Source organism: Xenopus laevis, chromosome 5L (assembly GCF_017654675.1).
Source record: "Xenopus laevis strain J_2021 chromosome 5L, Xenopus_laevis_v10.1, whole genome shotgun sequence".
Classification (NCBI taxonomy): domain Eukaryota; kingdom Metazoa; phylum Chordata; class Amphibia; order Anura; family Pipidae; genus Xenopus; species Xenopus laevis.
The window spans coordinates 123,135,141-123,155,921 of NC_054379.1; the positions used below are offsets into that span (position 1 = coordinate 123,135,141).

A 20,781-nucleotide genomic window follows, 5' to 3' on the forward strand; every position below is an offset into this window, starting at 1 on the left:
TTCCATAATCAAAGTACTGTCTCTTTAAAAAAAACTTTGACCCCCTACTTCGCCACCTAAAACCTACCGAAGTGCAATGTTAGCATATGGGGAAGGTCCCCATAGGCTTCCTGGAAATTTTTTGATTGAAGAAAAATCGTTCGATCGATGGATTTAATCGTTCGATCGAACGATTTTACTATCGTTAATTAACTCTCGATATTCGACCCTATGTAAATCTGCCCCCACGTGTAATAAGCAGGCAGATGCACAAAGCACTGTACAAACAGTGTATCGATTATGTGGACTGCTGGTTACCTAGGTTTGTACAGAAAAACAGTCTTTCTGTAACGTCAAGCACAGTGTCTTTAGATTTCTAACACACACAAACATTAAAAATCCCAGTACAGGTATGGGACCCGTTATCCAGAATGCTCTGGACCGGGAGTTTTCTGGATAACAAATATGGATCTTCATACCCTAAGTCTACTAGAAAATCATGTAAACATTAAATAAACCCAATAGGCTTGTTTTGCTTCCAATACGAATTAATGATATCTTAGTTTGGATCAAATACAAGGTTTGTTTTATTAATACAGAGAAATTATTTGGATAAAATGGAATCTATGGGAGACGTGGATTGATGCTAGGCGAGCTTAGTTATCAACTATAAGGCAATGAAGTATAATCAAAGAGTTAGTAAAAAAACAAAACAAAAAAGATTTATTCGGCAGGACACTATGGGAAACTGTAATACTGTATTTAGCAGCTTTTGCAATAATGGCTTTACAGATTAAAAAAAACAAACCCCAAACCTGTATAAATAGCTCCTTGATATGGTTATACACGCAAATCTTTTACTCATACACAGATCTTACTAACAGCTCTATTATTCAGAAAGCAGATTTATTTTAATACCTAAACCACCTCTAGGAAATGTTTGCAATATTTTGCTTTATTAGAATGAACAGATCTGCCTGTGCAGAGCCAAATGGGCTCCATGTTCTGTCACTTTTCTTACTCTATTCCCAGTAGTGGCCCTCGCTGCTGATGCCCAAACCATTTCAACCTGTTGTTGAGAAGTCCATGAAAAGGCGAGCCTGCTGGCTAATTTACCAAGGGATTAAAGCCCCCAAACCACCTCAATCTGTTACACTGTTTTGTTGCAAATACTGTACCTATTATGTGGATGCTCACATAAATGTAAACTCTACTTCAAAGTGCTCACAATTACAAGTACAAGTGTTTTATACACAGGTTTCACAATATCTTTCTATGCTGCCATTAACAAAATTAAGTCATGCAAAATGAATATAATTCTGGCACATTCTTTTAGTGCAAAACTCCAACAACAGACATTCATTGCAAGGGTTGATTATTTAAAGGGATAGTTCACCTTTAAATTAACTTTTAGTATAATGTAGAGAGTGACGTTCTGAGATGATTTGCAATTGGTTTTCATTTTTATTATTGGTTTTTTAGCTTTTATTCAGCAGCTCTTCAGTTTGCAATTTCAGCAATGTGGCTGCTAGGTTCCAAATTAGCCTAGCAACCATGTATTGATTTGAATAAGAGACTGGAATATGAATAGGAAAAGGGACTGAATAGAAAGATGAGTAATAAAATGCAGCAATATATAAATTTGTAGCCTTATAGAGCTTTTGCTTTTTAGGTGGGGTCAGTGACCCCAATATGAAAGCTGGAAAGAGTCAGAAGAAGGGGAATTATTGAAAAAAATTTAAGGCCAATTCAAAAGTTGCTTAGAATTAGCCATTTTATAGTGTACCAATGGGCAGATTTATTAAGGATTGAGTTGTGTTTTCCAGGTTTTTTTTTTTGTCAAAAATCAATTTTTCGGGTTTAAAATAAAAACTCAATTCTTCATGATTTATTATACTCCGACCCTGGAAATAACTTTAATCTGAAAATACATCATCTAAAACCTGTCAAGGTTACGTAGGAGTCTATGGCAGAGATCCCTTGAACCATTTGAACATGTTAATAGCCTTAATGAGGTTCGAGTTATTTTCTGAGGTTTTTGCCAAAAACAAAATCAATTTCGAGAGATTCAATTTTTTCCCCGCTGAGAACTCTATCAATACGAGTTTTCAGGTTGTTACCCACGTACTCGTTGATTGATTTATTTTTTTTTCCATTAGATTTTTTACTTCAATAAGAAACAATTCGAGTTGTGAGTTCGTTCGAGGTATAAAAACTCAAAAAAAATTACAAATTTGGTAAGTGACCCCCTAAAAGTTAGCTTAAAGGTGACCCACCCCTTTAATGGGCACCAGACTACAAACTGAACTATGAAAATCAAAAACGATGATTTGCTGCAGTGAGGTCCTTTACATTTCTGTCTAACCATCATTGTTGCAGGCATCTGTTTGATTACTGAGGAGGTGGCTACAAACCAGGGCTTGCTGTCTATAATCCTAAATACAGGGTGACTGTCAACTAGCAAGCCTATCATTATAGTGTAGGTGAAGGACCATTCAATGTTATTGCAAGCATTTACAGTCCATTAAAAATGTAATTGGATCAGGCTGCATTTTCACAGGAAAATGTCATTCACAGATATCTTATTATTAGCTATCTAAATAGTAAATACTTATTATACTTACAAATTGAGGTTTGGCTTGCCACCGGCAAGCAGCAATATAGATCATGGAAAGCTCTGTCAGACCAGCTAGACATTAAATAGGTTATGGAGATAGCATTCACATCTTGGTGCTGTCAAACCTGAAAAGTCTTAATAACGGAGACCTTTTTTATTACATATATAACACTTATATACACACACACTTAGGGGGTTATTTGTCAAAATATGATATATTCCGAATATTTTCTGCTACAAACTACGAACAAATCTGCTCAGGTTTTTTGCGCTTAATTATTATTACATTTTCCCAAAAATTTGCTTTGCAGGAAAAAAATCTAATTTTTCATCCCATTTTCAAAATTTTTAGTTTTTTTCACCCGAAAACTTCGAGGTATTGCACGAAACCCAGCGCACATCAAAAAATCATTGGGACTTCTCCCATTGACTTATATACAACCTCAACAGGTCTGAGATGCCGGATTTTCAGATTTGGACTTTTCCATCCTCGGGGTTTAATAAATTCCGAAAAATTTGGAAATTATTTTTTAAAGTCAGATTTTATAAAAAAAAAAAATCAAGAATTTTTCGTGATTTTTGCATTCAGAGTTTAGTAACTAACCCCCTTAAAAAAATGGCTCGAAATTTCATATTTTAGTAGTAAGATGCCTTCATATTTTTACTGTTTGATAGATGACAGCTCTTACCTGGTACCATCTGTGATTGCATGCTCCTAAGAACAGATATTTCCCTGAACTATCTAAACTGAAATGTAACAACATCAACTGTGAACTGCAGCAAATGCAAATGTCAATCCAACCATCTAGAATGCCATGTTGTATTTTCCCTTGCAGAACAATGTAATTTAATAAGAATAAGAATTCCTTTCATCTCCCAAATACCATATAAAGTATGTTTGAAAAACAAAATAACAATAATCAGGGTGTTACATTTTTGAAAAGTAAAAATAATTAATATTAATTCATTTAAAAATATACTTTATCATTAAATAATTCTAAAATGAATTGTCAGCTATTTCCTTTTCTTCCACACCTTTCTAACTAAACTTTCAGTACAGATATAGGATCTATTACCCAGAATACTTGGACCTGGGATTTTCTACATTAAGTCTAACTAGCAAATCATTTAAATATTAAATAAACCCAATAGGCTGGTTTTGCTTCCAATAAGGATTTGTTATATCTTAGTTTGGATCAAGTACAAGCTACTGTTTTATTATTACAGAGAAAAAAGGAAATCAGTTTTACAATTTATAAAATTGACTTATTAATTGCATGAAGAATTAGTCTATGTTATATGGACTTCTAGTAATTTGGAGCTTTCTGGATAATGGGTTTCCAGATAACTGATCCAATATCTGTATTATTTGTTAGGGTTGTGTTGTAAAGGTTCCATTACCCTAGTAATTGTGTCAATGGTGCAAAGGGTAAATAGAAACAGTTCAGACTGTGATGGTCCATTTTGTGATGGTAAGGCTTAACTAAAGAAGTAGGCTAGAAATGTTGTACATTGTGTTTTGACTTTCTATACCAGCCCAAGGCAACCACAGTTTTGCAATTGTATAAAACTAGGAAATTGACTTTGTAGGTAAGGTATGTTCCTATATATATATATATATATATATATATATATATATATATATATATATATATATATATATATATATATATATATATATATATATATATATATATATATATATATATATATATATATATATATATACACATACATATATACACACATATACACACAATATTGTTAAACCCCTTTGCACCTAGGTTACACAGTAGAATGAGTTCCTCCATCTATACACATCCCCAGTAATCTCTACTGTCATGGCTCAGACCATATCAGCTTAGTTCAGCAATCACAGTTGCACTAATAGAAGTTGCACACTGGTTAGGAACATAGTCTTGCTTTAAATGAGATCAGATGCTTTGAATTGTTTTTTTTTTGTAATAAGCAATGCCTCATTCTTTATCATTCATTCCCTTTCTTCCCTATTTTTTTCCACCAATTTCCTTTCTAAACCATTGCCTAAACCACATGTACATGTAGTTGCACAGCTGAAAGCCATTGCTTTGCACTGCAGTATTCCCTTGGCTGTAGCAGCTTCTTGACATTAGGCTACTAACTCCATCGCTGGCATGTTATCATGCCTTGTCCTACAAAAATATTCACCCGCAAGAAGCCAAAACAGAGTTATTTCCTAACTTAAAACTGATTGCAAAGACTGCTTTTGCTTTCAAGAATGAAATATCATCAGCTAATTAAGGTTTAACTAATGCCTTATTAGGAAGCTCGGGATGTTTGAAGGCAAACTATAATACTTTGTAACTCACAATTTACATTTGGCATTCAGCTATTCCTGTTTTAAATTATTGCAGAATCCTAGCGGAGACTGACATTGTCGGCACTGTGTACTAAGCAGCCACTCATCATCTCCATGTCAAGCAGGACATTATTAGCTAATGCAGACATGACAATTAATAACACTTTTGGCTTTACTTCTTTCAGTAACATCTGGGATACACATTACACAATGTTTACCGAGTGAAATGGGGCGACTGAAACCAATGAGTCAAACACACATTACAGGGCTGAGAAAGGCTGAAGTCAACTAGGAGCAACTGCATCATTTGTCACATGCCAATCAATTGGATTATTTGGATAAAATGGACAGCCTTTCTATTATTCTGAGCTTTTTGGATAATGGGTTTCCGGGTAACGGATCCTATACCGGTACCATCATTCTTTCGTCATGTCTACTTGAGATAAGCAGAAAAAAACCCAACATAGAAAATGTAAATCCAGGGAAATCTAAAAATAATATTTGACAACAGTGTGGCTTGTTTCTTCACTTTAATCCTTTTGAAAAACTTGAAAATGAAAACAAACTTCTTTATTATTCTCACGGACAAATAATTCAGTCAGGGTGTGGCTCTGTATCATATAGCTAGATATTAGTTATGATGTGAAGAGCTTTAGGTCCCAAGAGTAGGAGGTTGTCAGTAGGCCATTTCACACAATATCACTTGTGATGCACTTAAAATACTCACTATGATTGGCTGCTAAGAATTATATGATGAACCTCACAAGTCTTGGTGACAGCTAGCAAAAGACTCTCTCTTACAAGGCTGCAAGCTGTATGGAAGGCCTGGGGACACGGAGTTTCACGGCTAATTGGCTTAAGTCGAGTTCTATTTCTATATAAGCATTCATCTTCAATTTTCATCCTTACTGGCTTTTAGGCAGCCCTTCACCCCTTCCACTGGTTTCAAACCCCCTCAGGGAGGTAGCTCCATAGTTTGGGAACCACCTCTCTACAGTCCTGAACGGGAACGGTGGATTTAAGCACTAGAGATTACCGCTAGTGAGGGAACATTGTGTGCAAACTGTGCTCTATGTACTTCTACTTAAACGCTGTCTATGTAATTGAAACTAAATACAAGATACATCATATCTAAATATAGAGTATATTTCCATTAATTGAAAAATAAGCTAAAGTATATTTTCCGCAGTAAGGGTGCTTTAAAGGCGCATTAATAGTCTGCATTTTTCCTGTAAATCGTAAGTTACACTGAAGTCAATGTAACCTAAGATTTACCGAATGCAGAATGATAATGTTCCTTTAAAGTGCTGTTTTCAGTATTTACTGGAGGCGAATAACAGGCAAACTGAAGTTAAATGGTACAACAACAATTTGATTCTAAACAAAGTAGGCTTTGTGCGAAGTGCTTTAGCACATCAGATAATGTATCCAGTCAGCATTTCATAATCATCCTTAAATCTATAGAGACACCAATGCATCTCATCAGAGATGAAATTCTTCCTTGACTGCTAGAATGAGAATCAAAAAAATTATTACAATCTAGTTTGCCTAACTGTATGCATTAATCAGAAATCATAATAAATCCACATGCTTCCGCAGACAGCGCATTTGTCAAGCGCTTAAGCACGGCAACGACATTGACTAATGGCCACCGAGTCGGAGGGGTCAATCATAAACTCATCAAATGCTTCATTTAATTTCATAATTTGGCCAAACATAATTTGTTTATGGAAAAGATATCAGGTGCTAGTGAATGAATAATGGTCATGAAACGAAACTCCATTAATCAGCCAATGATTACAAATGACTTTGAGATTGTTTATTATAATTTCATTCATTTGGCCCAACAAAGAAAACATGGGCAAATGCAACTAGCTGAAAAAAATAGGCACAGTTATTGCTCAGTATTTAATAAGACAATGATAAATAATCCCATTAATAACCACATATTAGACTTCTGTGACTGAGGTTAAACCGCTCAGTATATCAGCTGGCATTCCTGTTTATAAATACCAGTATAAGAACATGGAAAATGATCACCATTAGGGCTTTAGCAATTATCAAATACAGAATAAGTAGAGGGTAATTCGGCATCTGAACAGTAAAATTGTCAGTGCTGCTATGAGCAAAGTTCACTGAGCAGCTATAAATGATTTCTATATTTTAAAAGGAAAGCACACAGAATGCCATATTAAAGGGGAACTATCACAAAAATGAAAATAATAAAATGAATACAAGATTTATCACAAAGAAACTTTGTAAATACAATCAATTATATATTCTGCATTGTTTCTGAAATAATCAATTTTATATTCACTATTCCTCTCTCAGCATCGGTTTCTCTTCATTCTGTCTTCATGCAGCAGTTGGGTGTCAGATATTCATTGACGATTCCAGTACAAACACAATCTAACAAAATAACTGCATTATACACAAATCCTGCATGCAGAGAGACAGGATTTCTGGTGAGTATAGTAGAGTGAGATCTAACACATCTTCTAGGCAAAAGGAGCCCCCCTATAATATATATTGGATATAACTGTCAATGACTATCTGACACTCAACTGCTGCATGAAGACAGAATGAAGAGAAACAGATGCTGAGAGAGAAATAGTGAAAATGAACTTGATTATTTCAGAAATAGTACAGAATATTTAATTGATTGTATTTAGAAAGTTTCCTATTTCAGTATGCTGAAGATTATATTACATTTTCATTTCCATGATAGTTCCCCTTTAACCAACTTGCAAAAAGGTTTAACCATGTGACACCACTTCTAATGGAATCCATTGTTACCTTCATGTAGTTTCAGCTTTTGCTAAAAGGCTACACTACTTCTTGTATCAGATACATCATGCAGGCGTCAGTTTTGATTTACTCTCATGAGCTCATCTATAAACACAATTCCACACCACCATAGCTTCCCAAACATTAGAAGGGGGTTACTTTTGCCTAGCATTTCCTCTTATTACATATATTTTTTGCTGTTGCCATACGGACTACCTAAACTACAGCTATAGAAAGCAAACAATGTCAAAAAAATGCATGTAAGCTCATATGCATTATAATGTATTTAGAACACCACATTATGGATACCTTAGGTTAAAGAACAAGAAAAGGCTGATTGACTGGGGGGGGGGGGTGTTAATGAATTATGTTTTTTCCCCTGGCCAGTGCAGAAAAATTGCAGCATCCATGGGAAAAAAACAAACCGCTGCTATAATTTGATCAATTGGATGTTGGATTAACAATTGCTAATTTTTGGTGCCGATATTGCTGCTACTGGCAGGGCCAGAACTAGGGGTAGGCAGAAGAGGCAGCTGCCTAGGGCTTCTGCTAACCCCTAGTACGTGTACGCACCCCTCACTCTTCCTCCCCTCCTTTCCCTCTGTTACCCACCCCCTCCGTTGTTCTGCACCTCCCTCCTGTCACCCTTCCCACCGTCGTTCTCCCCTCCCTCCCGTCACCCTCTGCTCCGTCATTCTCCCTACCTTCTGTCACCCTCCGCTCCATCGTTCTCCCCTCCCTTCTGTCACCCTCCCCTCCATCATTCTCCCTTCCCTCCTGTCACCCTCCCCTCCCGTCACCCTGCCCTCTGTCGTTCTCCACCAACTTCCTGTCACCCTCCCCACCATCGTTCTCCCCCCTCCTGTCACCCTCTGCTCTCTGCTCCGTCGTTCTCCTCTCCCTTCTGTCACCCTCCACTCCGGCGTTCTCCCCATCCTCCTGTCACCCTCTGCTCCGTCGTTCTCCCCCTCCCTCCCTCTGCTCCGTAGTTCTCGCCTCCCTTCTGTCACAATCCCCTCCGTTGTTCTCCCCTCCCTTCTGTCACCCTCCCCTCCATCGTTTTCCCCTCCCTCCTGTCACCCTCCCCTCCGTTGTTCTCCCCTCCCTTCTGTCACCCTCCTCTCCATCGCTTTCCCCTCCCTCCTGTTACCATCCCCTCTGTTGTTCTCCCCTCCCTCCGGTCTCCCTACTCTTTGTCGTTCTTCCCTCCCTTTCCCGCCGTCGATCTTCCCTTCGCCAAGGTCGAGCGTGCGCGGATGTCCGGCCCTGGCTATTGGAGTATTTTTTAAGATAATGAATTTCTAGCAATAATTTATATGCATTGACCAAGTTATATTAAAGAATTAGGGATATTTACATGTTTTAGAATTTTAATGTAGGCTGGCCAGCCACAGGGTATTGGTTTTATCTTAAAATAAGCAATAAACCTGTTACTAAATAAGTTGTCAAATCTTCAATTTGAAAAACAAACAGAGGACCATTTCCACCCTAATGCACATGTTTCAGGCAGCGCTAGTAACACCCGAGAAAAGATAAAATGGTCGCATGGTGCTCCATTTCCAAGGCCATATTGGGCTATTGAGAAAAAAAACGATTATATAAATTGTGTAATATCAAACGGAGCTAGGCTATCCAGCCTATGATTAGGAGCATCAGAAAATCATGAAATACTCTGTTTGCAGATGTAATTATAAAAGAGAAATAAGTATTTTTCGCAGCACTTGACATGATCTGTTTTTCTGTTTGATTTTACCTTTGATTTGCTTGAGCACCTGGACCCAACTTTAAGTGTGGTGAGTCTACGGAAACCTCTAAATTCTGTTATACATTTTTTTTGACTATATACAATGGGTGTCACCTAACATATTGACACCCCAGTGAATCAAACTTTCCTTGTCCTTTAAAGGCTCTGCATAATTTACATGTTTGTGCATGGCCTCTTGTATTTAAGGAACAGGAGTAGCACAATTCTCCACCAAAGATTTGTATTTTCTAAAATTATTTGAAATCAAAATCAAGATTCACCTGGTTACTATTTTCTTATATCTAGAAACTTTGGGGGATCAAAACTGCTATAGGTAAAACGTGTTCACTATCATTTCTTAGTACAGGTATAAGATATTTTACCCAAAATACATTGTGTTTTCTGGATCTTTGCTTAATTTGGATCACCATACATTAAACCTCCAAAAACATGTAAACATTAAAAAAATTCAATAGGATTAATTGCCACCTATATGGAATAATGCAACAAAGTACCTGTAGTGTTTATTAATACAGAAAAAGGATAAAAATTACAAAACTAGAATGATTGCGGGTGATTCAAGTGTCATATAGGAATGAGCCCTTAAAGAGACATTACTTACACAAGAGCAGGGCACCCATGTGTTGGGGTAGCAAAATAGAACATGAACAGTTTTATAAAAGCACCATGGCCCAGTCAATGTTTTAAAATGTAGCTGCCCTAAGACTCTAATACAAGTACATAACCTGGATGGTGACATATGGGTACCAGATGAAAAACACAAGAATGCAGTAGCTGTTATATATAAATCCTAGATAATGCTGCCATTAGTAGGTAGTACATATGGGTTCAGAATGACCAATTACAATTAATTTGCTGTAACTATTACGTATGGGTCCCAGAAAACTATTAATCACAGTGCCTGCCATATCGGACTTCTACATATTGTTTGGGTCATGAATAAAATGATGTACCACTTGTGTTGGCTGTATGCAAGCCTCTGATCAGAAAGGAAAATGGGAGACTGCAGCACAGGGAAATAAGCAATTGGCACTTCTTCTTACTACTGGATATATTCATCCAGGTTACTAATTACTTCTGCTGCATCAATTAGCCCTGTTGGGTGGGGTGGAGCCTAATAAGGATATAGCTTAAAAATTCTAGTATTTGAAATCAGAAATGCTAGGTGGTATGTGGTCCTCTTCTCTATATCTAAAATAAATGTATGATATGTAGATGATTTGAATAGCATAGCCCCAAACTTTGCTGCATTCATGTAGGAAACGCGGAGCATAGGCTTCGCTGCTCTCAATCTGCGCATTTGTTGCTGACTGAAAGAAGCGGATCCATTCTGTGCCCCTTCTCCATTGATTTGAATTAGATCTGCTTGCTTGCAGTCACATGGAGGGGAAAAGATGTTGTCAGGAAATGGTCAAACTTCACTCCGCTGCTTGGGCTTTTTAAGGAAACGTAATAATGGCAACAAGGTATCCACACGTGTAGTGCCCCAAGCTTCTGCGATTCAGAGATTAATGTACTGCAGTACTGGTAAAATTCTTTAGTACAGGGATACTAAACCTATGAGCTGTGACCCGATAATGTATCTTCATACCAAAAAAATGCTTTTCCAACAATTACTCATGATGATTAAAACAATAGGATTAAGTGGTTCTAAACCAATTTTTGAGAAGCAAAACATAATCTGGGTTAAAAACTATTACTTTATTAGAAATTGATCATTTTGCAACGGCAACAAATATAGGTTTATTTCACATTCATATTTTGAAAAGAGTTGATAGAATAAAATAAAATGTTATCAGACTATAGCTAGAACTTTTTAGAACAAATCAGTTCAGCCGTCTGGTTTAAATCTGAGGGTCATAAGAAGTGATGGCAGATTGGAAAATACAATGGAGAACTATCGAGTCCCTTTGAAGAGATCTGGAAGAGGTGATTTATTCAATTTGGGGACAATTACAGAATATACCACTCTGATAATGGGGTACGTTTCTCAAGTAGAGAAAAGGGATAAGGAACAAGTTCTCTCCAGCAAATAGTTAAGAAGAATTTAATACATTATATTAAGACTGCAAAATAACATTCAGAAAGTATTTAAGTATTAGCCTAATGAATTTCCCAGGAGAAATCCGCATGTTACCCTATGAACCATATCAGTGCATTTTTTGGGGGTGGGAAAATTAGAAAAACCTTACCAAGTGTTGGCAAAAATGTGATTATAATGCCTTTTATCTACCAAATAATTAAATTAATTATAATGAATTATTTAGCCACTATAACAAATATTCTCAACTGAGATATGACTGAGACTGGATGTGAACAAAAAAAGAGTCATTCTGTCAATGTTTAATAATGATGATATAACTATTTAGTCAGAGCACTAATTAGAAATGTGCCTCCAACTCTGAGGAACAAACATATAAACAATTATCTGTTTAGCATATACATTATCATATCAATAATAAATAAGCTGAATAGTAACCAAGCACTTTCATTTGATCATTTATACATTTGCAATAAACTCCAATTAACAAACCAATAGACAGGGCAGTTATGTCTGATTTCTCTTCTCACATTTTCTATATCCAGTACCAGCTGCCTACTGGTGATTTTGCATATCTGGAGACAAAAATAGCCTACTTAACTGAGCCGTCCTTAGATAAAAAATACCAAGCTAGAAAGTAAACCAATGATCCTATTAGTTCCAGCAGACTTAAATCAGAGGGACTACGTATGTGGTCCTTGCAGGCACATCTGTCACAAGCCATTTTGATTCTACACCATGCAGAACCCTGGCCCTCACTTATTAGTGAGCTGAATAAATGATAATAACTTGCGGTTCTCCAGCTGAAATAAAGCGGATTTCCTTAAAACCCACTTATTCACTTCTGACATTAATGCTATTAGAGCACAGTTCTTCCCTCCTATATTATCAGAAACAGGAGAACATAAAGAACATGTCCACAACAAAGTCATTCTTAATAACCATAATAAAACGAATATTATAACAGGTACTTGAAATATATTTTGGAAAAAAAGGAACTATTAGCCTTATTTTTAATGGCTGCTTTTGGAAGACATTGATAGACCATGGGCAGATTTGTAATGGTTATGACTTCCATGTTTGCTGCACTAATTATGTAAATAAGATAAAAGCAATGCTTTTAATGGCTCTGATTCAGGGCCTCCCCAGTTCACATGCAGCCTTCACATATTTTCCCCGTTCTGCGGTTCTATAATGAAGTCTCACAAACTGTTTCACAGACACCCAAGTGGATTGGCAAGTAACAGAAGCTCGGCTAAATCCTCTGTTTACACTAGGGATTAGCCAAGTAGATTTTGAGAGGCAACTGAGCAGCCCATGGTCAAGGGAACCTGCTCCCTGTCAGCCCGTAGGGCACAAGGATAAAGCTTGGTCCTGGTAGGAAGTGACCCATAAAGCCATGCCTAGCAAGGATTTATACAAAGCCAGTCTGTTTCACAGAAACTCCATATGACCATTAGCTGGCCTGCGAGGCCTGCCAGGAGGCCTAATTACAGGTCTACAGAGCCCAATAACAAAAGCTGAGGAGATTTATTCTGGGGATGATCTGCTTTATACTGACTTAAGAGAGTCCATATAGAGTGACCAAAATAAAGAGATTTAGCTGAAAATTCTCCCCAGAGGCACTGCTTTGTAAGAATGGCAAGGAAACCAACCTACTTCACATGGGCTTAAAACCATCCACCCTCTGGAAATTAGCATTCAGCTATGGCTTTCTTAACATCTGCTCAAGCACAGGAAGTTGCCGTGACAATGTTAGGCTAAATAGAGGAGGGGGTTCTTTTTAGGAAATTATTAAGCAAGCCAGCATCAGTTGGGGAGTCTGTTAAGAAATTAAGCTCTAGTGTGTATCTCCCTTTAAGCCATGTTCAGTCACATGCACTTAAGTGTCAGTCAGCAGACCACAAGCCGTGTGACAACAGCACTCACATTTTGCTTAAATCGCACAACACTTCTTCCGTAGCACGGCTATAGAAAAGCAAATTCCATGATGACCGGGGGCCATTAAAGGAGGTGGGATGCCACATATAATTTTACCAAATTAAATTGTAGATCGTCAGAAAAAGGAATAGAAATAAAAGCAATGGCAGAATGCTCATCTATGTAAACAGGAAAAGCATATGGGGATCATTAAAATCAGCTGGAAGGATCGTATTAAAGAAACAGTAACCCCAAATAATGAAAGAGAAAACTGACGTGTTTGCTTCAGAAACACTACTATAGTTCATATTAACAAGCTGCTGTGTAGCAATGGGGAAAAGTGAAAAAAGGCGTAAATAGGGGATAACAGATAACACCATTATGTTCTACAGACCTTATCTGCTGTGTAATCTGAGCCTTTTCTCCTTTGAATGGCTGCCCTCATTGCTACACAGCAGCTTGTTTATATGAACTATAGGATACTTTTTGATAATAACTATTTAGTCGACTGTACCGGTTTTTTTTTCTTCTTCTGCTGCAAAATATCTGCTGTCTTTTATTTGTTTAATGTGAAAATCAAATAAAATATTTCAATAATATATGAACTATAGTAGTGGTTCTGAAGCAAACACATCAGTTTTACCAGTGCAAGGCAACACCGCATTATATTTTTATTACTTTAAAACACTTTAATTTTTGTTGTTACTGTTCCTTTTACATTTACCTTGCCAGAGTGTTGATAGAGTGTTAGTAAATAGTCATTTCAGTTTTAGAAACCTTTGTGGGAATGTCACTTTATCTGTCACTGTCATCTGTAAGACTGCACTCGGAATTATATATAACCCATACATTTCCAAAAATATTTTCTTTTTTATCATAGGTTTGCACCTTAAAACAGTTTTAAAACAACAAATGTCCCAGACATAATATACAGAGACATTTTGTGCATACTGCTACTGAAAAATGCCTTACCCTTTAAACAAAACAGGGATTGTTTGTCCATATATTGCAATATATTTAAACTGGCCAACTACGTCAAAGTCATCCCATATCTGGCCAGTCCTATGCTCAATTTTCATCTGATTCATTAAGAATTCTATTGCTTCTTTATACATTTATATTGCAATATATGGACAAACAATCCCTGTGTTGTTTAAAGGGTAAGGCATTTTTCAGTAGCAGTATGCACAAAATGTCGCTGTCTTAAATATATTGATAATGGGTTGAGTGCAGAGGACTCTTGTATTTGTCTATATGTATTTTGTGGTCACAGCCTCATTGCACCCCCGCCTAATGGTTTTAAAAATTAGTGGTGAGCACAACTTTCCCTTGTTTGTTATATATTTGGATCACCAATAAATCTCCACTATTTTCTTGGAGTGCTGTCAATCCCTGCATTATATATATATATATATATATATATATATATATATATATATATATATATAATACATTTGTGATTTTTTTTAATAAAAATGTAATAAATTTGCATAAAAACTGAATTTGATCAGTGTTTGTTGAAAATATTGAGATAAATTTGGACTTTCATAAAAGAAAACCCACAATGGTATGTCTAGCACCACCACCAAAGGCTACTAAAATATTTTTAACATTAAAATAGGAATGTCTGGCTATCAGAATGGCTGAGTTAGCATCAGATGCTGTCTAAATATTCTTTAATATTATTAGAAAACATGTAAAGCCATCCAAAATGAAGCAAGAGCGAAATATATTCTGCGAAAAATGGCCACTTTCACCCCATCAAATGTTAAAGCCTATCTCTCTGTACGGTATATAATAAAACCTATGGAGTTGCTCCCAGTATGACGAGTGTTTGCTAGTCATGACCCCTTGACAGGGAGGCCACAACCCCTCATGGCTTCTTGTAACAAGATTATGTGACCAGCCTGCAGCTTAACAATGGCTGCTTAAGCAAGGATGCAACTGCAGGCTGAAGACCGTAGAACATTCACATAATCCTCTGTCAAAAAAAAAAAAAAAAAAACCAAATAGAAAAATTTAAAAATGGAATTATTTCCATTAGGTATACACAATGGGAAAATAAAGAATAGAAGTATACTGGCTCTTTAATGAGACCTTCAATTGTAAAAAGCCAGATCAAGGTCAAGATTTAAAGGATGATTTCAGTCACTTCAACACAAGACCTTCAAACACAGGCGGATGTGCATGTTACTTTAAAGGGATTCTGTCATGATTTTTATGGTGTAGCTTTTATTTTTTTTTTATTTATTTTAAATTACACTGTTTACACTGCAAATAATTCACTCTACAATATAAAATTCCTGAACCAGCAAGTGTATTTAAAATGTATAATATTGATGTGTAGGCAGCCATCTCAGGTCCTTTTGCCTGGTTATGTGCTTTCAGAAAAAGCCAGCACTTAAGGATGGAACTGCTTTCTGGCAGGCTGTTGTTTCTCCTTCTCAGTGTAACTGAATGTGTTGCAGTGGGACCTGGATTTTTACTATTGAGTGCTGTTCTTACAGCTACCAGGCAGCTGTTATCTTGTGTTAGGGAGCTGCTATCTGGTTACTTTACTATTGTTCTGCTGTTAGGCTGCTGGGGGGGGTGATATCACTCCAACTTGCAGTACAGCAGTAAAGAGTGACTGAAGTTTATTAGAGCACAAGTCACATGACTGGGGGCAGCTGGGAAACTGACAATATATCTAGCCCCATGTTAGATTTCAAAATTAAATATAAAAATTCTCTTTTGAGAATTGGATTTCAGTGCAGAATTCTGCTGGAGCAGCACTATTAACTGATGCGTTTTGAAAAAAAAAACTTTTTTCCCATGACAGTATCCCTTTAAGAACACTTTGTGTCACTACATTTCGAAAAATGCGTCTGCACCAAATAGCATTATAGAGTTTCATTTGCTGTAACTTGGCATAGAGTTCATTTTAAAATACGCCCGATACATGATGATTAACAGGGAAAAATGTAGTCTTGTGTTTCGATTATCAATATTAATTAATATTTAACGGTTATAAAATTTACAGCAAACAAACTAAAACTACATTTTTGTATTATGGGGTAAAATGTGTTCTTTAAAGCTATTTAAGTTTGAAAGATGTGCGAGTTTGCTTTCTCTCTCTCTTTTTATTTTTTTTTTAAACTTGGGGATGTCAAAAGATTTTTTAAACGTCTCTCAAAATATACAGGACTGGGGCTAAAATGATATATATCTCATTGCATCTGTAACACATTCCGAGGTGTTAAATTAAAAAAATGAGGGGTGACAGCTGTGAGCCAAATAAACAAATTGTTCTTTTTGAGGACTGAACTGTCACATCTACTTTATAATTATTCGCTTCAAAAGCATATTAAGGATATGGAGAATAATGCATATATTTGAAACTATGAAATATAAGGCTGTTTAGAACCTTTATTGAAAAAGATGTGAATATTTGCAAGCAGTATCAATACACAGCATCACTTCGGAAGACAAAAGAAAATAACAAAATTGGTTGTATATTCTACTGTATATACTAATCTTTTTAAAGTCAAATGAAAATAAACCAAGAATAAAATAAGACAGAAGCGGGCCTGCAATCTCATGGATACTTTTGCGTGTTTCTTGAATACTGGTGGAATACATTTATGTATCAGCTTTGATCAGTATTCCTGCTATATTTTAGGGTGATCCAACAAGAGACCACTATTTATGCTGTATGTCCCAAGGCCAAAGACCAAAGAGTGTGTGAATATATATGTGAAAAAAAAAAATATATATATATATATATATATAAATATATATATATATATATCTATCTATATATATCTATATCTATCTATATATATCTATATCTATCTATATATATCTATATCTATCTATCTATCTATCTATCTATCTATATATATATATATATATAGATATAAGGATGTTACAAGTTACCGAAGAGTTTCATGACCATATAAAAACACGAGGCCGAAGGCCAAGCGTTTTTTATACAGATCATAGAACTAAGAAGTAACTTCTAATAACCTCATATTTTGCAACAGGGGGTACTTTATTTATTATGATACACAAGTTTCAGTGAGTCATGTGACCGCACCTTTTATAGCAGATGACATCAGAACTTACCGTTTATAAGAATATAATTTACAAGATATTCATGGCTTTTGTGCATTATCTATCTATCTATCTATCTATCTATCTATCTATCTATCTATCTATCTATCTATCTATCTATCTATAACTGACGTTTCGGCTAATCCTATAGCCTTTCTCAAAATACAACACACAGTGCAGACCAAACATTTAAACCCCAAGTGGCGGGAACACATAAGTCAGGGGGCGTGGAAAAGAATATACAGTGCAGAGAAAAAAATAAATAAAGAGTAAACAGAGTGAAAATAAAGTAAGAATGCCAACTTGAAATCAGTAGTCTCATATAGGTATTAAATGGTTATTAAGTGCAATAAATGCATTATAGCAAAAAACAACACAATAGGTAAGTAATCATTAATATAGTGTGATCCACACACTGTTCCGTAAATTAAGCGCCACATCCATTGGAAGATACAAAGTAATAAGTTCAAGTCAAGTGTTCCGGTCATTAATGTTACTTAATCGCCAAGCAGGGACAGATTGTTACAATGTAATATGTGGCAATCCAAGTGCTTCGGTACAACTGGTATTTTAAACAAAAGTTACAGGACTTGCTGCCAGTCTCAGGTGCCGATAAGAATCAGGGAAAGAGAGTCAATCTGCGGCAACGTCCATATCAATAGCACACGGAGGGTGCATTGGCTAGAGTCACAAAAATGGGTTCAGTGTACTCCTGTGCTGTTTGAGCTATGCAGGCGCCCAAATCAAGCCCTACAAGTGCCGGGAAGACAAGGCTGGTGGGTGATTCTGATCGGCACCTAAGACTGACAGACTGACAGATTTTGGATCACCATAATTTAAGTCTGGTAAAACAACAATTTAAACATTAAATAAATCCAATCAGGCCTGGATTTGTGGAAAGGCCACCAAGGCCCAGGCCTAGGGCGGCAGGTTTTTAGGGAGGCGGCATGCTGCCCAACCATACCCACATTGGTTCAAAAACACTGGGGATGCCCTGGAGATACAATCATTTTTTAAATTTCCTGTGCGCCAATCCCTATTGATCCAGTCCAGATGATGAATATTGGCATGAATAAAGGAGAGGGGACAGGGGCAATGAACGGCAGGGGGCCTAGGGGCACCCACTATGTAAATCCGGCCCTGAACCCAATAAGGATTAATTAGATATTAGTTTGGATCAAGTACAAGCTACTGTTTTAATATTACAGAGAAAAAGGAAATAATTTTAAAAATTGCAACTCTTTGGAAAAATTAAGAGTATGGGAGGTCTTTCCATAATTCAGAGCTTTTTAAATAACAGTTTCTGGATAATGGATCCCATACCTGTACTACAAAGCCCCCCCCCCCCCCACAAACTCTATAATCCCACAGTTTCAACTACACACTTAAAGTATTACAAAAGAAGGGACTAGGTTGTATTTACTAGTTTGGTGCTGCATGCAAGCTGCACGGTTCACCATGTTTTTACCCACAATACAGCATTCTCACTCAGCATTCCTACCCATTTTGGGAAACCAATAGACTACATACACAGCAACTTCATCAAGTTACAGTTGTGTTGATGTCTGCGTACCAGCAAAGCTGTTTGCATGCAATATAACTAGTGCTAACAGGAGCACCTATCGGCATAAGTAGCTTAACCTGTTTGCTTTAAGGAGAAGGAAAGCTACAGAGGCAGTTTCTTGCCAATAGATTAGCCACAATGGTGCCAGCTAAAACCCAGTATTTATGCTGTAGAATGTACCTGATTAAACAGCTCTAGAAGCTCTTTATTTGTTTAGGATAGCAGCTGCCATATTCACTTGGTGTGACACCACTTCCTGCCCGAGTCTCTCCCTGGTCACTCATAGCTCTGGGCTCAGATTACAGCAGGTAGGGGAGGAGGTAGGGGTGGGAAGGGGAGGGAAAGAGGGAGAGAGGAACAAACTGAGCATACTCAAGCCCTGCCCTGGAGGTTTATGCTGAAAACAGGAAGTCTGATACAGAATCCCATGTGTACACAACAGAAGGAAAGAAATGCTGTTTCTTTTGACAGGGGACTCAGAGCAGCACTACTTTGAGGGTTTTCTGGTATATTTAAATTGACCTTTTTGATAAAGCTTACTTAGTTTTAAACTTTCTTTCTCCTTTAAATAGGACTCTATAGAAAATGGCATTCCCATATTCCAGATCTTTCTAGATAATGGATACTAAACCTGTACATTATGAAGGATATATATAGGGCTAATAACCTATCAACTAAAAAACAGAGACGACTGTCCCCTCCATCTTATCTAACCTAAGGTAACTCACTCACTAGGACACTTTGTTTAAAAAAAAAAAAAATCTAATTAGTTATTTGCCTTCAGGATTTCAAATCACATCTATATCTGTCAAAGGAACACATTTGCTAGCTGAATCCTATAATTAGTGATGCAAACAGAATGCAAACATTTTCGTTATCATTCTTCTTTCAAATCATTTCTTTCCTCTTTAAAATAACGATACAAATAGACTTTACAGCAGTGGCAAAGTATAATGCAGCCGAGAGGAATTACACAGAGGAGTTTCCTGTACGGTAATTATTTCAGGCTCACAAAAGTAAACCTTTATCTACTATTACTCACCAGCAGCTTGAAGAACCATCTGCAGCCTTGCTTTGGCCTGTTCAGCAGGAGGCTAAAAACAAAGACAGAAAGCATATTTACCATACATTATGGTTTTAATCAAAGGAAAAGTTTTTCAGAACACAAAAGGAACACAGCACTGTGATAGGCCAGAAAAGCCATGAAAGAATTTATTTCTTCTAATTCTTATGCAATATCCATTATATGAATGCACATGTTCTCCATTTCCCATCCAAGTCATTGCAGGCTGCTCATTTTTCTATTTAATTGTTAGGAAACATCCACTTCTGAGTAATGTAAATTGCTGCACGCCTCTCTCAGTAATAGAGGTAGCACCGTTCCATAGGTGGTGTCTACACGACTGTCGATACAAAAAATTGGAAAGCCTTAGAAGGTAAATCCAATATAGCAATATATTTATCAAAGGGCAAAAAAAATGTTGCCACAGGGAGCTTTTACAACTTTCTATTCAGTTATACATAATTTTAAAGTGCATGAACATGAAAGGGTGAAAAAGAAAAAAGATTCTAAATTTGCATTGTTGCAGTGGTTGTTAAAAAAAACCCAATATAATTCCCACACGTGTGTGATAAAACGGTTATTGAACTATAAATGATTGTGGGTGCCAGTGGA

The 20,781-nt window shown here is 36.6% G+C and overlaps 1 protein-coding gene across 1 annotated transcript in view; it reads right to left on the bottom strand.

Annotated features, from left to right (window-relative positions):
• rsrc1.L (arginine/serine-rich coiled-coil 1 L homeolog) overlaps positions 1-20,781 on the bottom strand; it is a gene marked incomplete at its 5' end in the record, with an annotated part of 180,982 nt that overhangs the window by 77,739 nt on the left and 82,462 nt on the right. The window contains 1 exon segment of the mRNA NM_001097052.1: positions 20,149-20,200. Coding sequence (NP_001090521.1) covers positions 20,149-20,200 — 52 coding nt within the window.